Source organism: Cryptococcus neoformans, chromosome 6 (genome assembly GCF_000149385.1).
Source record: "Cryptococcus neoformans var. neoformans B-3501A chromosome 6, whole genome shotgun sequence".
NCBI lineage: Eukaryota > Fungi > Basidiomycota > Tremellomycetes > Tremellales > Cryptococcaceae > Cryptococcus > Cryptococcus deneoformans.
The window spans coordinates 438,269-452,500 of NC_009182.1; the positions used below are offsets into that span (position 1 = coordinate 438,269).

At 51.2% G+C, this 14,232-nt stretch overlaps 6 protein-coding genes across 6 annotated transcripts in view; 3 read left to right on the forward strand and 3 right to left on the reverse strand.

The window, feature by feature from the left end:
• Positions 1-219: 219 nt before the first annotated feature.
• CNBF1460 (hypothetical protein) lies at positions 220-4,717 on the reverse strand (the record flags this gene model as incomplete). The annotated part of the gene is made up of 3 exons (XM_769889.1): positions 220-3,215; positions 3,297-3,515; positions 3,586-4,717. 3 exons carry the CDS (start codon positions 4,715-4,717, stop codon positions 220-222), a joined length of 4,347 nt encoding a protein of 1,448 aa, XP_774982.1.
• Positions 4,718-4,871: 154 nt separating this feature from the next.
• Positions 4,872-6,399, forward strand: CNBF1470 (hypothetical protein; the record flags this gene model as incomplete). The annotated part of the gene is made up of 3 exons (XM_769890.1): positions 4,872-5,090; positions 5,135-5,533; positions 5,581-6,399. 3 exons carry the CDS (start codon positions 4,872-4,874, stop codon positions 6,397-6,399), a joined length of 1,437 nt encoding a protein of 478 aa, XP_774983.1.
• Positions 6,400-6,466: 67 nt separating this feature from the next.
• Positions 6,467-9,269, reverse strand: CNBF1480 (hypothetical protein; the record flags this gene model as incomplete). The annotated part of the gene is made up of 12 exons (XM_769891.1): positions 6,467-6,863; positions 6,934-7,475; positions 7,532-7,833; positions 7,905-8,087; positions 8,150-8,237; positions 8,294-8,311; positions 8,367-8,401; positions 8,473-8,546; positions 8,611-8,714; positions 8,763-8,967; positions 9,024-9,139; positions 9,201-9,269. 12 exons carry the CDS (start codon positions 9,267-9,269, stop codon positions 6,467-6,469), a joined length of 2,133 nt encoding a protein of 710 aa, XP_774984.1.
• Positions 9,270-9,572: 303 nt separating this feature from the next.
• On the forward strand, positions 9,573-10,482 carry CNBF1490 (hypothetical protein; the record flags this gene model as incomplete). The annotated part of the gene is made up of 4 exons (XM_769892.1): positions 9,573-9,694; positions 9,748-9,829; positions 9,903-10,066; positions 10,134-10,482. The coding sequence occupies 4 exons, from the start codon at positions 9,573-9,575 to the stop codon at positions 10,480-10,482; spliced, it is 717 nt and encodes a 238-aa protein (XP_774985.1).
• A 1,163-nt stretch (positions 10,483-11,645) lies between these two features.
• CNBF1500 (hypothetical protein) lies at positions 11,646-12,952 on the forward strand (the record flags this gene model as incomplete). The annotated part of the gene is made up of 2 exons (XM_769893.1): positions 11,646-12,741; positions 12,768-12,952. The coding sequence occupies 2 exons, from the start codon at positions 11,646-11,648 to the stop codon at positions 12,950-12,952; spliced, it is 1,281 nt and encodes a 426-aa protein (XP_774986.1).
• A 425-nt stretch (positions 12,953-13,377) lies between these two features.
• The window catches only part of CNBF1510 (hypothetical protein), a gene marked incomplete at both ends in the record, with an annotated part of 5,353 nt that continues 4,498 nt past the window's right edge, over positions 13,378-14,232 (reverse strand). Inside the window, 4 exons of the mRNA XM_769894.1 lie at positions 13,378-13,471; positions 13,527-13,643; positions 13,697-13,879; positions 13,931-14,232. The exon at positions 13,931-14,232 is cut by the window's right edge and continues 249 nt beyond it. Coding sequence (XP_774987.1) covers positions 13,378-13,471; positions 13,527-13,643; positions 13,697-13,879; positions 13,931-14,232 — 696 coding nt within the window. The remainder of the gene's footprint in view (positions 13,472-13,526; positions 13,644-13,696; positions 13,880-13,930) is intronic.

Genomic DNA, 14,232 nt, shown 5'->3' on the forward strand with positions numbered 1-14,232 from the left:
GGTACTTATATACGTATGGCGTCCAAGGATATCAAAGTTTGGGAAAAGACTACTTTGAAAATATCCATTACTTATCGTATCGGTCTCGTCGCATGTTGTTGTTGAAAGCGTCACAGATAAGCACTCGATACATTATTCCTTTTATTTCTACTTTGAGATTTTACACACAATCCTTAATGTTGCTGAAAGCCACGCTATTCGAAAAAAATATAGTCTTTCCTACCACCACCTGAACCATTTCCCCCATCCTCGTCTTTGTGTATCCCCATCACCAGCCGCTTCACCTGTTTCGTTCTCCGACACTGGCGTCCCAGTCTCCTCATCCTCCAACGCACGTCGCTTCACCACCCTCGACTCGATCGTCCCCGACTCGATAGTCCCCCCCTCACCTTCATCTTCTTGGTCATCCTCTTCTTCAGACTCATCTCGAGCCTTGCGCTTCTTACTGGCAGTCTTTGAACTCGCCTCGGAGGTAGACTCTTCGTCTTCTTTGGCCGTTTCTTCTTCTTCTTCCTGCTCTGAATCGGTATCCTCATCTTCCACATCGGGCAGATAAGCAGCGTTATTTTGTTCACGAATGGGGGATGGCGTTTTGCGTAAAGCAGACTCGGCTGGTGAATGTTGATTGGTCTCGGACTGGGACACTGTGGTTGATCCAAGGAGGTGGTCGGATGGGTCATTATCAATTTCTTCGGCAGGCAAGAACCTGGCTGATCGTCTGGGGGTCTGAGGGGTTTTGTCTTCCACTGTCTTTTCCCGCTTGTCCCCCTCTCCTTCCTGGCCCGCCTCCTCCATCTCAACCTCGCCCTCCTGGACCGCTTCCAGCTCCTTTTCATGTTCTGCCTTTCCCTCCTCTTCTCTTCTTACAGAGCTCAAGCGGGTAGACCTCCTTGGCGTCTGTAGTCGCCTGGTGGATGAGGGCCCTGGAGACCCCGCGGCAGAATGATCGTCGCCCACTTCGGTAGTGTACGATCCAGCAGGTTCCAAAGAAGGTTCCTTGCTCTTCTTGCGTGGGGTGAGGGACTCGGGAGGTTCGAGTGAAGCGCCGGAACGCTTGAGTGCAGAACGCCCGAGAGGCGACGCGCGTGGCTTGAGTGGGCTAGCGGTTGTACTTTGCTCGCCAAGCTGAGCACTGGTAGATTTCCTCTTCCTGTGCCCCCTGCTGCTGATGGTGCCTGTAGGCGTTTCCGTCTTTTTAGACGATGACTCTTCTGGCTCTGGCAATCTAGCACCCTTATTGGCATAGAGCAAATAGCAGCACCCTTCGTCAAAGATTTGCAGACCGACGATTCGTCTGATCTTGGTACACAACGCTGGGTGAAGGACTTCGTTGTCGTGAGACAATTGACACTTTCTCGCCTCTTGCTCCTCTTCTTCTGTCGGCACACCTTGCACGACGGCTTCATCTTCTTCAATCTGCTCCGTATTGGCGAGCGAACAGTGAGGAGCAAGAATGACGGCTTCCAGTCCTCCGTAATCGGCCACTTTGAGCTTTTCGTAGTAACAGTTTGACCTGGTAACCGGGGGCGGAGGTGGGGAGCCCTCGGCACGAGCACGAGAGCGCGTACGTTTATGAGTATGGATCTGGCTCGGCGTTTGGTTCGACTGGCCCGACTGAGAAGCAGAAGCAGCAGCAGCTCCAGAAGCAAGAGTGTGGTGGTGTCGCAGTCGCTCGATAGCCGAGGTGCTCATGATAAGAGGCGGGCGTTCGGGAGAAGCATCGACAAGGACAGGCACCGAGGGTTGATCATCGTTGAGGACTTGTTCTTCGTCGATAGGCGTGGTGCTGAAAGCTTTACCTTTGCCCTTATCCTTCCGCCCAGACTTGTCGTCGTCGTCGTCGTCGACATCTTCTTCGTCCTGCTGCGGTGCTTTAACTCCTGCGTCTTCTGTTGGCTCCTCCAATTCGATTGTCTCTTCGGCAGGTTCACCCTGATCTTCGCCGGCCTGTTCGCCGACACTGAACTCTGTCTTTTGACGCTGTTCTTGTTCCTCTTCTACATATTCTGCATCCTTTGGGAGCTCAACCGGTTCGCTTTCGGCCGTTTCAGCCTCATCTCTGTGCTCCACTGTCCCGCGCTCCAGCGCTTGCACCCACTCCACATCATAGTCATCCAGGGCGGCCATCGGCATATCCTCGTCAAACGCCATTAAGCCAGCCGTTCCATTTCCGTTCTGCGGCACCGGCACCTCTACCTCTACCTCTACCTCTGAGACGTGTAAAGGTTCGGTAATGGGCGCACGTTCAATCTCTGTCGCTCCATCCACAGTACCCCCAGCCACACTACCTTCCTCTTGCCCATCCTCGACCATCAGACTCTCAGTCGGCGCTCGGGATCTCGGTTCAAGACGGTGAGGCGTGATCGGAGCTTCTAGGTACGAGTCAACAGGGGGCAGGCGCGGGTCTGGAAACTGCACTGGCGTAGCCGCCCGCGAGACGACGGCAGAGATCTCACCGACTGGACGGGGGTCAGCAGGAGGCTCGACAATGAGGGAAGGTGAAAAAGACGCTCTGGGTTTGAGATCGTGGGGATCAATAGGTGCTTGCGTGTTCGTGTCTGGTGGTGCGCCCTTTGGGTCAGGGAACTCGACGGGCGTTTGTTCGCGCTCGTTGATGCTTGGCGGGGTGGAGGAAATGTCCTCGATTCGGGAGGGGGGTTCGTCGGGTGGAAGCTGCACGATGACGGATGCGGTAGCTGGCGGGTGGGGGCGGAGAGAGTGAGGGGAGAGGGGAGCGATTTGAGAGGTGGGGGGTGGAGGGGCAGCAGGGTCCGGCAGGTCTCCGTCTGCGTCTGCGTCTGCGTCTGCAGCGGTTTCGGGCAGAGTTTCGAAAGGTGCGGATGCGGCGCGAAGAGTAGAGTCATTACTACCTTGGGGGATTTCCCACACGGGTCCATCCTCGAGGGCCGGTCGCAACAGATCGATAGGCGGTTCTGGATGCACCCGAGATCCGCTTCCTTCGGCTTCGGCTTCGGCTTTGGCTTGTACTTTTTCTTGAATAGTTGTGATGGTGACCACCACATCGTCCTCGACTTGCACCGCCTCTTCTTTGCCTGTGGGCAAGTTTGTAGTTTTTGTTTCCCCGGTTTCACGAGTCTCTACAATCTCTGTGACCTCGAGACCCCTGTCTGCCTGCTGCTGATGCTGATGCTGCTGATGCTGCTGATGCTCCTGTTGTCGCTGTTCTACAGCTGTATCGGGCGCAGGGGTAGTAGCTATTCCACCGTCAACCGGAATTTCTTGTAATGTATAAAAAAGGAATAAAATGGGATTTAAAAAAGAAAGAAAGAACGTACAAGGGAATTCAACTTGTTCGTTCCGTTCGATATCCACTTTATCATCATCATCATCATCTGCCAGCTCATCTTCATCATCCATCTCTTCAACCTCTATAACCTCGGTGGTTCGCGTGGTGGTTTCAGAGGTCTCGACGGTTTCGACGGTTTCGATGGTTTCGACGATTTCGACGGTTTCGACGGTTTCGACAGGGATGCCTGTGGGCGCGGGTGACGATCCTGTCAGGATGGGGAGAGGGGGAAAGGAGGATTGAGTTTTGGTGTTTGTTAGGGATAGGGAGGTACTTACGAGGGAGTTGGACTTGTCCTTGGACATCTTCTTGCAGGGACTCTTTTTCTTGTTGTCGTTCTAGTTCATTATCTTGATCAAGAAGATCTACTGGCGTTTGTGAATGTGTTGTATCTTGTTCATCCTCCTCTTCCTCCTCCTCTTCCTCTTCCCCTTCCTCCTCCTCTTCCTCCTCCTCTTCCTCCTCCGCCGCCTCGTCAACAAACCAAGACGGGTGTCGAGGTTCATCCCTTGCCAGTTCGTCCTCCTCCTCCTCTTCATATTCCACCTCTTCATCTTCCTCTCGTCGTCCGGCTTCAGACCCATCTTCTGACACTTCTTCTTCCGATGACGAGCCGATTTCAATCACCTCTCGAACGGTGGCTGCCTGTACCTTGATCGGTGATTCTTGCTCTTCATCTGTTTCCTTGTTAGTATCGTTTGGATATGAGATGACCGGTTTTGTTGGTGACATACCAGATGGCTCATCTACCAATTCGTCTTCTTCTTCTTCTTCTTCACTGTACTCTTCAACGTCTCGCGCCTGCTCTCTTTCATCCCCGCTCATCATGAAATCTTCATCGTACGCGCCATCAACCTCCTCCTCCTCCCCCTCATAATCCTCTGCATCCCCTTCTTGCGGTGGAGGGGCCATACCCTGCGATACATGATGCACCAAATCCTGCAGAAACCCCGCATCAATCTGGTACCCGTCCTGGAGCAAATTGGGGTCAATCTGCATAGCGTCCTGCTCCACAACGAGGTCATGGCCGCCGCCGAGGGGAGGGACGGCGGGGGAAGCAGCTGTGCGGGGGGCGCCGGGGTCGGCGTAGGGTGTGGGCGCGTCGGGGAGGGGGGGGTAGAGGTTTGGGAGCGGTGGTTGGGGAGAGTTGGAGTGGCCGATGTATTCGATACCGTCAGATTCGTCGCCGTGGCTCGACTGCCCGTCGGTGGCGTACGCTGCGCCGTCTGCCTCGACGTAGGCCTGGTTGTCCTCTGCCGCCTCTTCGTCCTCCTCGGAGACAGCGGGGGGGGACGGGGGGTGTATGCCGCGTGCGATCTTGCGCTGGAGCCCGTCGAGCCACGCGTGCATCTCCGCGGGCGGGAACCGGCTGTAGGGCCCCGGCGGCCGTATGCGCTGCGGGGGGAGCATCGGGGGGGAGGGAGGAGGGGGGGAGCTTGAGAGTTGCTTGAGAGGGATACAAGAGCGAGATGCTTCGGCGAATGTGCGCGGTGTCCCGATCCAGCCTCCACTCTGCCCCCGCAAAAGTTGCCCGCTGAATGTTTTCCCTTCACCACATCACACCATGGCTCCACAGGAACTCGTCCTCTCCGCCCCGTCCTCTGCCCCCGCAGCCGCCATACACCTCCACGACCTCCTCACCTCCGCCTCCGTCCACGCATTCAAACCGTGCGCAACAGCACCCTGCTCGCTCGCACATGTCCCCACCTACAACAACCAGGGCGGCGCAGTCTTTGCAGTCCAGGAGGACAAGGCGCTCCTCCACGTCTGGGCATGGCAAAAGGTGTGTGCTTGTGTCGAGGCGCCGTATACTAACACCGGCCGTAGGACCAGATGCATCTCAAGCTGCATCTTCCTGAAAAGATGGCCTGCTTCACCGTCTCGCCCAACGGCTACTGGGCAGCAGCCGGTTCGCCCAACGGCCACATCTACCTCTGGGAACTCTCTTCCGGTCTCTTGGTGTCTTCCCATACCGCCCACTACCGCGCTCTGACCTCGTTGACGTTCACGCCGGACTCTCGACTCTTGATTTCCACATCGCTCGATTCTTCAGCGCACGTCTACCTCGTATCCCAACTGATCGATCCAGAGGATCCAGCCAAGGCGGGCAAACCGTATGCGACGCTCAGGGACCATAACCTCGCAGTGCGGTGTGTCGGGCTTGGACGAGTTGCGGGTAGCCAGGGTGGTAGATTATGGACTGCTTCAGATGACGGAACCGTCAAGGTACGTCCTCTTTTCCCTTTATGCACCATCCACTGACCCACCCCCAGATGTGGTCCCTCTACCCTCCATTCGATCTTCTCTGCACATTCGTCCTCCCCGTCACATGCACCCCTACCACCCTCGCCGTCGACCCCTCTGAACGATTCTTCTACGTCGGCACCACCCAAGGCGACGTCTACCACTTCCCCTTATTCCGAAAACGGGCCGTCCTCGGCGATCACGATCAGTCCGCCGCCGCCGCCGCGTCGCAGGATGAATGGGAAGCCGTCGGTGGAGATGGAAATGCTTCGGCACCGATCAAGCCCCAAGGCGCTGTCATCTCTCTCAAAGACGCCAACGACTCCATCACCTCTCTCGCGCTTTCCCTCTCCTCCACCCATCTCCTCGTCGGCACCTCGGCGGGCAACATCCAGATCCACTCGCTCCCGTCTCACCAGCATCTGCGCACCCTCTCCCCACATGCCGGACCCGTCACGCATCTCACCACACTCTTACGTCCCGCCGACCTCGTGGGGAGTGTCGGCGTAGGCGCAGGCGCGGGGGCTAAAGGCGAAGAAATACCCATCATGGAGATCAAACCCCTCGAACGGCTCAAAGGTCGTCCCCCGCAAGAATCCCACGAACCCACCGTCCTCCTCCGCCCGCCTACCTCTCACGCCGCCTCTCTCCTCTCTGATTTTCGACCGCCGCCCGCGCCGGCGGTGACCCGTCGTCACGCGATGGGAGATGCGGGGACGACGAGCGATCAGGTGGGACAGCTGTTGGCAGAGAACAAGAGGTTGAAAGCGGCGTTTGAGAGGGCGGAGAAGATTAACGAAAAGCTGTGGAACAAGGTGATGGATGTGAATCCGGGGACCAACGCGTAGTCATAGAATTCAAGTATTTGTAAACATTTATGCATTTGGGCATTTTGGTTGGGTATCATTTTTCTCTTTACATTGCCTCCCCGTCCAAATCCTCCATCGCCTCCCCGTCCAAATCTTCCATCGCCTCCCCGTCCAAATCTTCCATCGCCTCCCCGTCCAAATCTTCATCCTCAAACGCAGATCTGACAGCTGACGGTACTGATTCTCCCGCAGGCGCAGGCGCAGGCCCAGCCTGCGGATTGATCCTCTTAAAACTACTCTTAAACCCACTCTGCTCAAACCTATCTTCCTCCTCTTCAGCTTTTTGTTGCTCGTTTTCCCTCTTCTTCCTCTCCGCTTCCTCCGCCTCCAACTTGGCCTTGTCAACCCATGCGCCCTGGGGGGTCTTGACGAGCGCAGAGAGAGGCTTGTCGCCGACCAACACGGCACGGAAGAGTTCCGCAGTATCGGTGTTGAATACAATCCTATTTGCAAAAAAAGTCAGCAAAAAGCGCGCCAACCAACCAGCCAAAAAAAAAAAAAAAAGCAACGTGCCATCTTTCCCAGATATCCAATACATTCCCCACTTGCCCTCTAAACACATCCGCACTAATCTTGCCCGAATACACCATCAAACTCTTCTCCACCGTATTCAAATGCGCCAGCACGGGCGGTAGCCTATGCTCAAACGCGAGGCGGTATCGCCAAACGTTGGGCAAAGGCGACGCAGAGTTGTGAAGGATATCAGAGATGAGGTGAAGACGCGCAATCTTTCGCGGGACGGGCGTCGAATCCACCTGGACAGACTGACAGATGATATCTGCAATCTCATCCGCCGCTTCGGCTCGTCGGAGCGCAAACTCCATCCCCCGCGCAATCTCCGCCCTTTTCCCAGTCATCACCCGTAACATGGCCTCAAACCGCCTTTTCGCAAGTCGGCCAAGTTTACCCTTGGACGTTCGCTCCCTTTCGGAATCCTCGGCCGAGTCGGAAGAGTAGATGGAGGCGTAACCGTCGTCGTTGAATGCTTCGGGGGGTGGAGACGGAATGCGGTAATGTGATGAAAGTGTGGATTGGTAAAGGTGGTAGTCGGGAAGCTGTACCTCTGGTCAACAATACTCGGGAAAGAAAAAAAAAAAGAAAAGCCACATGCCTTGTCGTCATACAAAAAGGCAAACTTTGGGTTCTCCCTTTCCTTTTCCATCAAAACATCTTGAAATCCTTTACCATGTTCCTTTACGCGGTTCGCAACAGTCTTGATAAACCTCCCATGTTCTTCAGGGATACTATCCAGCCACTTTTGTTTGCAAGTCCGTTCGGGCGAAGGGGAACGAGAGTAAGAAGATGACGAGGAGTACGAGTATGAACGGGCGCGATGCGATTTCTTTCTAGGAGGGCTGCGGCCCCTTGATCGTGATCTTGACCTTCTTCGCTTGTGACTGTCACTTGTGATATCTACATTGCTGTTCAGGCTTTTTCCTTTTTTCCTTTTTTTTTTCTGTGATAGATATGAAAAAATGACTCACCGAAAAGAGTTTTCAAGGGTTTTGCAACTGGCTTGCTCCATCCTACTCGAATCGAATTTCCCATCCATTCCGACCCGTCCAGCTCTTTCACAGCCCGTTCAGCATCTTTCCGTTCCATGTACGACACGAAACCAGTGAGACCCCGTCGGGCGCTTGCCTGGCTGAATGCTTCGTCGCCTCGGGCTACAGACAACGTCAATTCCTTGACATATACAAAAACAGAAAATAATAATATAGAAACTCACGCCACATGATTTTGACAGTCGCCACCGGTCCCTGCTTTGCAAAGTGCAAACCGAGAATCTCTTCCGTGATCTCTTGAGGCAAATTTGACTGCTCAAAAAGGTTAGATATTGTACATTCGCTGGCCTTCATGTTGGAACACCCACAATGAATAAATTGGTGCTCTACTCCAGGATTAGCTAAATATCTAACCAAAAAAAAAGACAATATGAGACGTACCTCATGATCGAAGCCACTTCCGCCAGTTTCCCAAGCTAGTTTTACATGAATCGATCAGTTCAAGATGGTTCACAGTCTTCATCAATAGCAGATTGCCGGTACAGACCTGCAAGGGCAGTTACTGAAGATCCCTCCTTCTTTGCGATCTGACTGAATTTTTGTTCGCGGGCGTTCTGGTTACTACATTTGTCATCAGTATTGATAAAGAGGAGAAGAGGGACCGCTTTTTGAAAGGATGACATACTGCTTGATTTCTTCCAAGAATGAATCCATCGCTCTCTTGCCCCTTGGCTTCGGTCCACTGGGTGGAGGAGGCGGTGATGGCGCTCTGACAGGCATGGGTTTTGGCTGCGATATGTCAGCCCAGTTAACTTGGTCAGTAACATCTAGACTTACTCTACCGTAGCCCATAGCGGCTGGACCTCTAGGGGGCGCAAAAGACGTTGGCGCTCCCATCGGCGCGCCTCCGGCCCTTACAAACCCTCCCCCAGGCCCAATGGGTCTTCCCCGAAAACCCCTCATACCCGTGTGACCGGACGAGCTTCCCTCAGCTGATCCTTCAAATTCTCTTTCAATCTCTGCCATTACCAGTGCTGCCGCTCTGAGGCAGGCCATGTCAGTGGACGGTGCGGATTCAAGGTATGGCGTGCAGTGTACTTTTCCTCTTCAATCCGCTTACGTTCCTCTGCCTCCTTTTCCAGATCACGCTTTGTTTTTTTGGTGATACCTTGAGAAAAGGTCTTGCTCTTGAGTGCAGTCAATTCCAGTTGATGCTGTGACAAATCCACGGTCAGTGTTGGCGACAAACACATTAAAAAAGATACGTGGACTTGCTTTGGGGACATCTTCTTCGCCTTCCGAGTCTGAGCCTGCGAATTTGGAGAGGTCTAGCCTGCGGGACATGGTGAGGTGTAGAGGTGGGGAGGGTAATCAACTTTATAGGAATGGCAAGTTGTTGTTCAATAATAATATACCATCATGTTCGTCCTTGTGTTAAGAAATAGAATGGGCGCGGAATCAAATCCCGGCCAGCGTAGATTCCGAGAGATGTTGCAGCGACGTTTAGATGATCGCAGCGCAGTGGTCACCATAATTCAAAGCTCGAACAGCATAACTTGTATTCCATCTCTTTCCACAACTCCTATACAGGATTATTTTGATATTAACTACGGAACGACATAATATATTCAAAGACAGGAAATAAAAATGGACCCCAACTCCATTATGACGCCTGCTACAGGCGCAATCTCGTCGCGCTTCGAATCCCAATCAGCCATCGATGAGGCGAGAGAGAACAGAAAGAAAGAATGGGCCGAGGCATACGCTAGGTAATTTGATGTGCATGTCAATAGATTTTGCCCGTTAACCTGATTGTCTATAGAATTGGCCAGGAGCCGCCTCCCGAGGAGCCAGAAACTGACTATGATGCCCGTACTCTCTATGAACGATTACAAGCACAAAAGGTGTGGCTTCTCTGCATGTCCGCTCATACTATCCACGTTATAAAGCTTACGCCTTCATGTTACATCACAATAGGAGTTGAAAAAGGAGGAATGGGATTCGAAAATGAAATTATCGAACCAGTGGCGAGGACTCAACGCTGATGAACAACGATTCCTTGCGGAGAAGGAAGCTGAAAAGAGGGCGGAACAGAAAAAGCTGGAGGAACGTGAAGCCGAGGAGATGAGAGCATACAGAGAGTACGTCCCTGCATCTATAGTGACTGTGCGGTCAGCGATTGCCCAAATCTAACAACATGATTTGCAGACGGTTAGCGGCGAGGAATACGTCTCAAACAGATGCTTCGCCACCCACTGTGGCAGCAGTAGCTAAATCTGCTCCTCCGAAGAAGGTTCCCTCTAAAGATGTCAAGAAAAAGGACGTGAAATCGTTAATGAAAGGTGTGGTGGTCAAGAAGAAGGCAAAGCTTCCTGCCGCACCCTCTGCGGATAAACCCTCTACGGCGCCTGAAGCTGCTGAAAAACCAGACTCATCGTCTTCCAAGCCCTTAGAATTAGAAGCGAACAACAAAACCGGGACCAAGAGGGAGGCGCCAAGCGACGTCGCAGACGCCGAGGATGAAAAGAGACAGAAGCTGGAAGAAAACAAGGCATAAACGAACGATTTGATACATAATCACCTTACTGTTGTAATGCATTGTGCCAGGCAGAGCATATAGCTCTAGCGAATCTGTACCGTTAATTATCCTAGCCGATTAGTACCAAGTTTTTTGCTTTAAGCAATATAAAATCTGCCTCTTCAGGATGCAATAATAGAGTAACTAAAAATGCGGGCGACTACCCCCTGCGGGCGACTACCCCCAGTGGGCGGGAGCACTGTGATTTATCTTTGTCGACCTCCAAGGGCAAGCAAGGCTGTTCTCAGACGCAATGCATATACTAGCCCGTTTCAAATATAAAAGTTAAGACCTGACTTAGTTAGCAAAGATCAGTCTTAGTTTTTAACTTTTTAAGGTTTGTATGGAGAATTAGCTAATATTATTGGCAGCTAACTAAGAACGGTCGAAAACGGCCAAAAATTCAATTAGCTAAGACCAATCTTAGGTTCTTAGTTGCGTGTTCGGGATAAATATGTCAAACCAACCTCTCGATACATATAGATGCTGGGTTACGATGGTGAAATGTGACAAATCTTAACAGTAGTTTTTGATAATGGCAAAAAGAGTCCACAAAAGCAAAAAAATAAATGCCCTCACTGAGAATCGAACTCAGAGCTGAGGATTAGATGTCAACCATTAAGCTAACTTCATATGAGACCTTCGTGTTACCACTACACCATGAGGGCTTGTTGAATTTGATGATTTATGCATATAGATCACTATAACAGTGAAAGACCATTAGATCCTTCTTAAGCACTATAAAAAATGCGATCCATCTTCTTCTATTTGACATTTCAAGAACCTGTAATGATGATATTATTATAACTACTGCACGATTTATCGTTTGCGAAATGGAAGCCGAAGGAAAGCAGGTCACCCTATGATGATGCATATGCATGAACAATGATGCATGATGTATTCAGCCAGATGATGTGGCATTTTATGTGTGTGACTTTACTTTTGACACACAACAGTTCGGTACTTGGTAAAATAGTGGTCGCATATTGTTGTAGTTCTTCATCGCACAATATACATGTATACAACCAGTGCATGTTTTGCTAGTCTCTAAACTACACAAATATACTACAACAACAATCAACGAGACACCCAGTGTCTACGCTTCTTTCAAAACAACGCACACAAAACACCAAACGCCCTTCATGCCCCCCAAGAGACAAACGCCTAAAGACACTCCTCTTCCTGAGGAAGTGAACTCACTTCCTGTTGATGGAGACCTCACCTCTCAGATAGCAGCAGCCATCCTCTACCTGTCTAAATTGGTAGGTCAGCAAAACTCATCAGCAGCTGCCCAGGGGAATTACGCACCTCGAGGGATCTCTATCCCAGAAGCCTCTGATATCCCCACATTTACCGGTCCCATTCGTGATGTTCCAGCTGTCATTCTTCACACCGACCGCCTGTACAAGCTTCTTCGGACTTACTCTCTTTTTTCCCCGGGAAACGACGATGTGCAGGAAGAGAATCGGCGAGTAACCATCCTGGAGCTGGCGAATAACTCCATCGAATGTAAAGCACTGCAAGCATGGGTGAGGACTACTGGTCGGATGATGGAAGAGGATGGCGAGTCGGGATGGGAGGAATGGATTGTGGCTTTCAAGGACGCTGCGATGCCGTTAGAGTGGGCTCAGAAAGAATTTCGTTCACTTTTCCGCCTGCAGTTCAATCAAGTTAGCGATTGGCCTACTTTCGATCAGCAAGCCATACAACACCGTCATAATTTGATGGACACCGAGCTCTATCCCAGCGACACCTTTATGGCCAACCTTTACCGCGCTGCTTGTCCTGAGATCCTGTTCCTTCGTTTGATGACAAAGCCGGAGTTTAAGAATGGAAGTTTGAGTGAGGTCCGCACTCAATTACAGTTAGAAGTCAGAAAGTACTTGGAGGAGAAAAAAGAGCAATTCACACCCACTCGTGCCAAGGCTCAAAATTCGGCGACCCCGCAGACCCAGCCGCACCTGGCTCACCCTGTCAGCCACTATTATCAAGCTCAAAACCCCTTACCTTATTATCTCTCTCCTGCCGGTAAACACATTCGCAAACTTTTCGCCAAAGAAAACCGATGCAACGATTGCCGCAAGGTTGGTCACAATTTCAAAACCTGTCCCAGCCGCCGTCCTTCCATGCGTTCCAATCCACATCCAGTCGACAACCACGAAGACCTTATCCAAGAACTTACCAGTCAGCTTGACGATTACCTCAAGCTCGAGACATTCCTTGACCTGGATGAGACCTGTACGCACTGTTCCATCCTCCCCTAGCCATTCAAGTCTCTGCTGCCGCTGACGGACGTACCGCTACTGCCCCTCCTCACCCTCTTCGCTTTCTTCTCATGTTGTCTAGCATGGCAACTGGCTCCTCGTCGATTATTATAATCGAAAATTACTTGTGCTGGAGACGAAGCTTGTGTATTGCACGCAACCGAGATTGGTTAGGCGATGATTAACTTAAGAAGACCGGCTATTGCGTTGAAACCGTCGGAGAGATGAAGAAACGGATTGATGGAGAAGAGAAGACGAGCATAAACAACAAAAAAGTAGTAGTGCTGGCGTTATGATGCCGTCTATTACCACTTCGCCTTCTTGTGGCAAAAAGTTGCTCATTGTACACAATATGCAACCTGCTAAAAAACATTCCTATAAGTAACATACCTTTGGAAGGACGATGATGACAAGTATGTTACTACTTGATGCTTGCTTCTAATGAAAGAGCAGGAAATCTCGGAAACACGTCGGATTCCATCCACAGCTATATGCACATTGTTAATAATATACAGTCTTCACAGCTCAAGATGTCTGTTCTAATGACAACAAAGTATTCAGTCAATTACTAAACCCTGTACGCCGCTACTATTTTTTCTTTTTAACCCTCCTATATCCTACCTGAAACTCTCCGCCTTTCGTTTCGTGCAGCGGCCGCAGAGATTTTCAAATCTACTTCTGTGCGCCACCGGGCAGCATCGTTCCTACTCAGATATAAGCCATCTCGTCACATATTAGCGAGGCCACTAATATGCTTACCTAGCTCGAATAGTACTCAAAACAGCAAGCGCTACTGCCTTGAACGTCCTCGCAGGTCTTGGCTGTTCGGGGATAGGGAAGCCCATCTTAGCAATGGCCTTGATAGTAGCTTGTTCACTGCAAAGTGGTGAGTATGCTTTGCCACGGTGTAGCTGTGCAAAGATACTTACTTCAAACTTTTTCCACCGACTAACAGCAGTAAATATCTCTTCTGCAATGCCAGTGCATTTCGGAAGGTCGCTTCGCGGGTGTACTTGGCTTTCAGATACCTAATCTGAGTAGCAAGTTCTCTTGATTGGGATTTAAACCGGGACTTTTGTTCTGCCAAGGTGTCGGATAATCCACTGGGGCGACTAGTCAGCATGGTCCCCAAGTTAACCAGACCATATTAGAAGACGACTTACGCGTCACACTCGTGCAATTCCCTCCACTTTTCAACTTTTTCATACTTTGTCTTCACGTCCTGAACCTCGTGTCTTAACCTCCTCTCTCGCTCCTTCGCCTCTTCCATCTCTCTCTCCAAAGCTAGAAGCTCAGCAGCATGTTTGGAAGATTTGTTGATCTGCTCCCTTTTCAGAGCTTGCAATTGCTGACCAAAGTCTTCGCTCTCAATCTTATGCTTTTGCAAGTCGTTTTCGAACTCCCTCAGTTCTTGAGCGATTATTTCACGTTCGCGGCGGTATTTGTTCACCTGAGCCTCAGATTC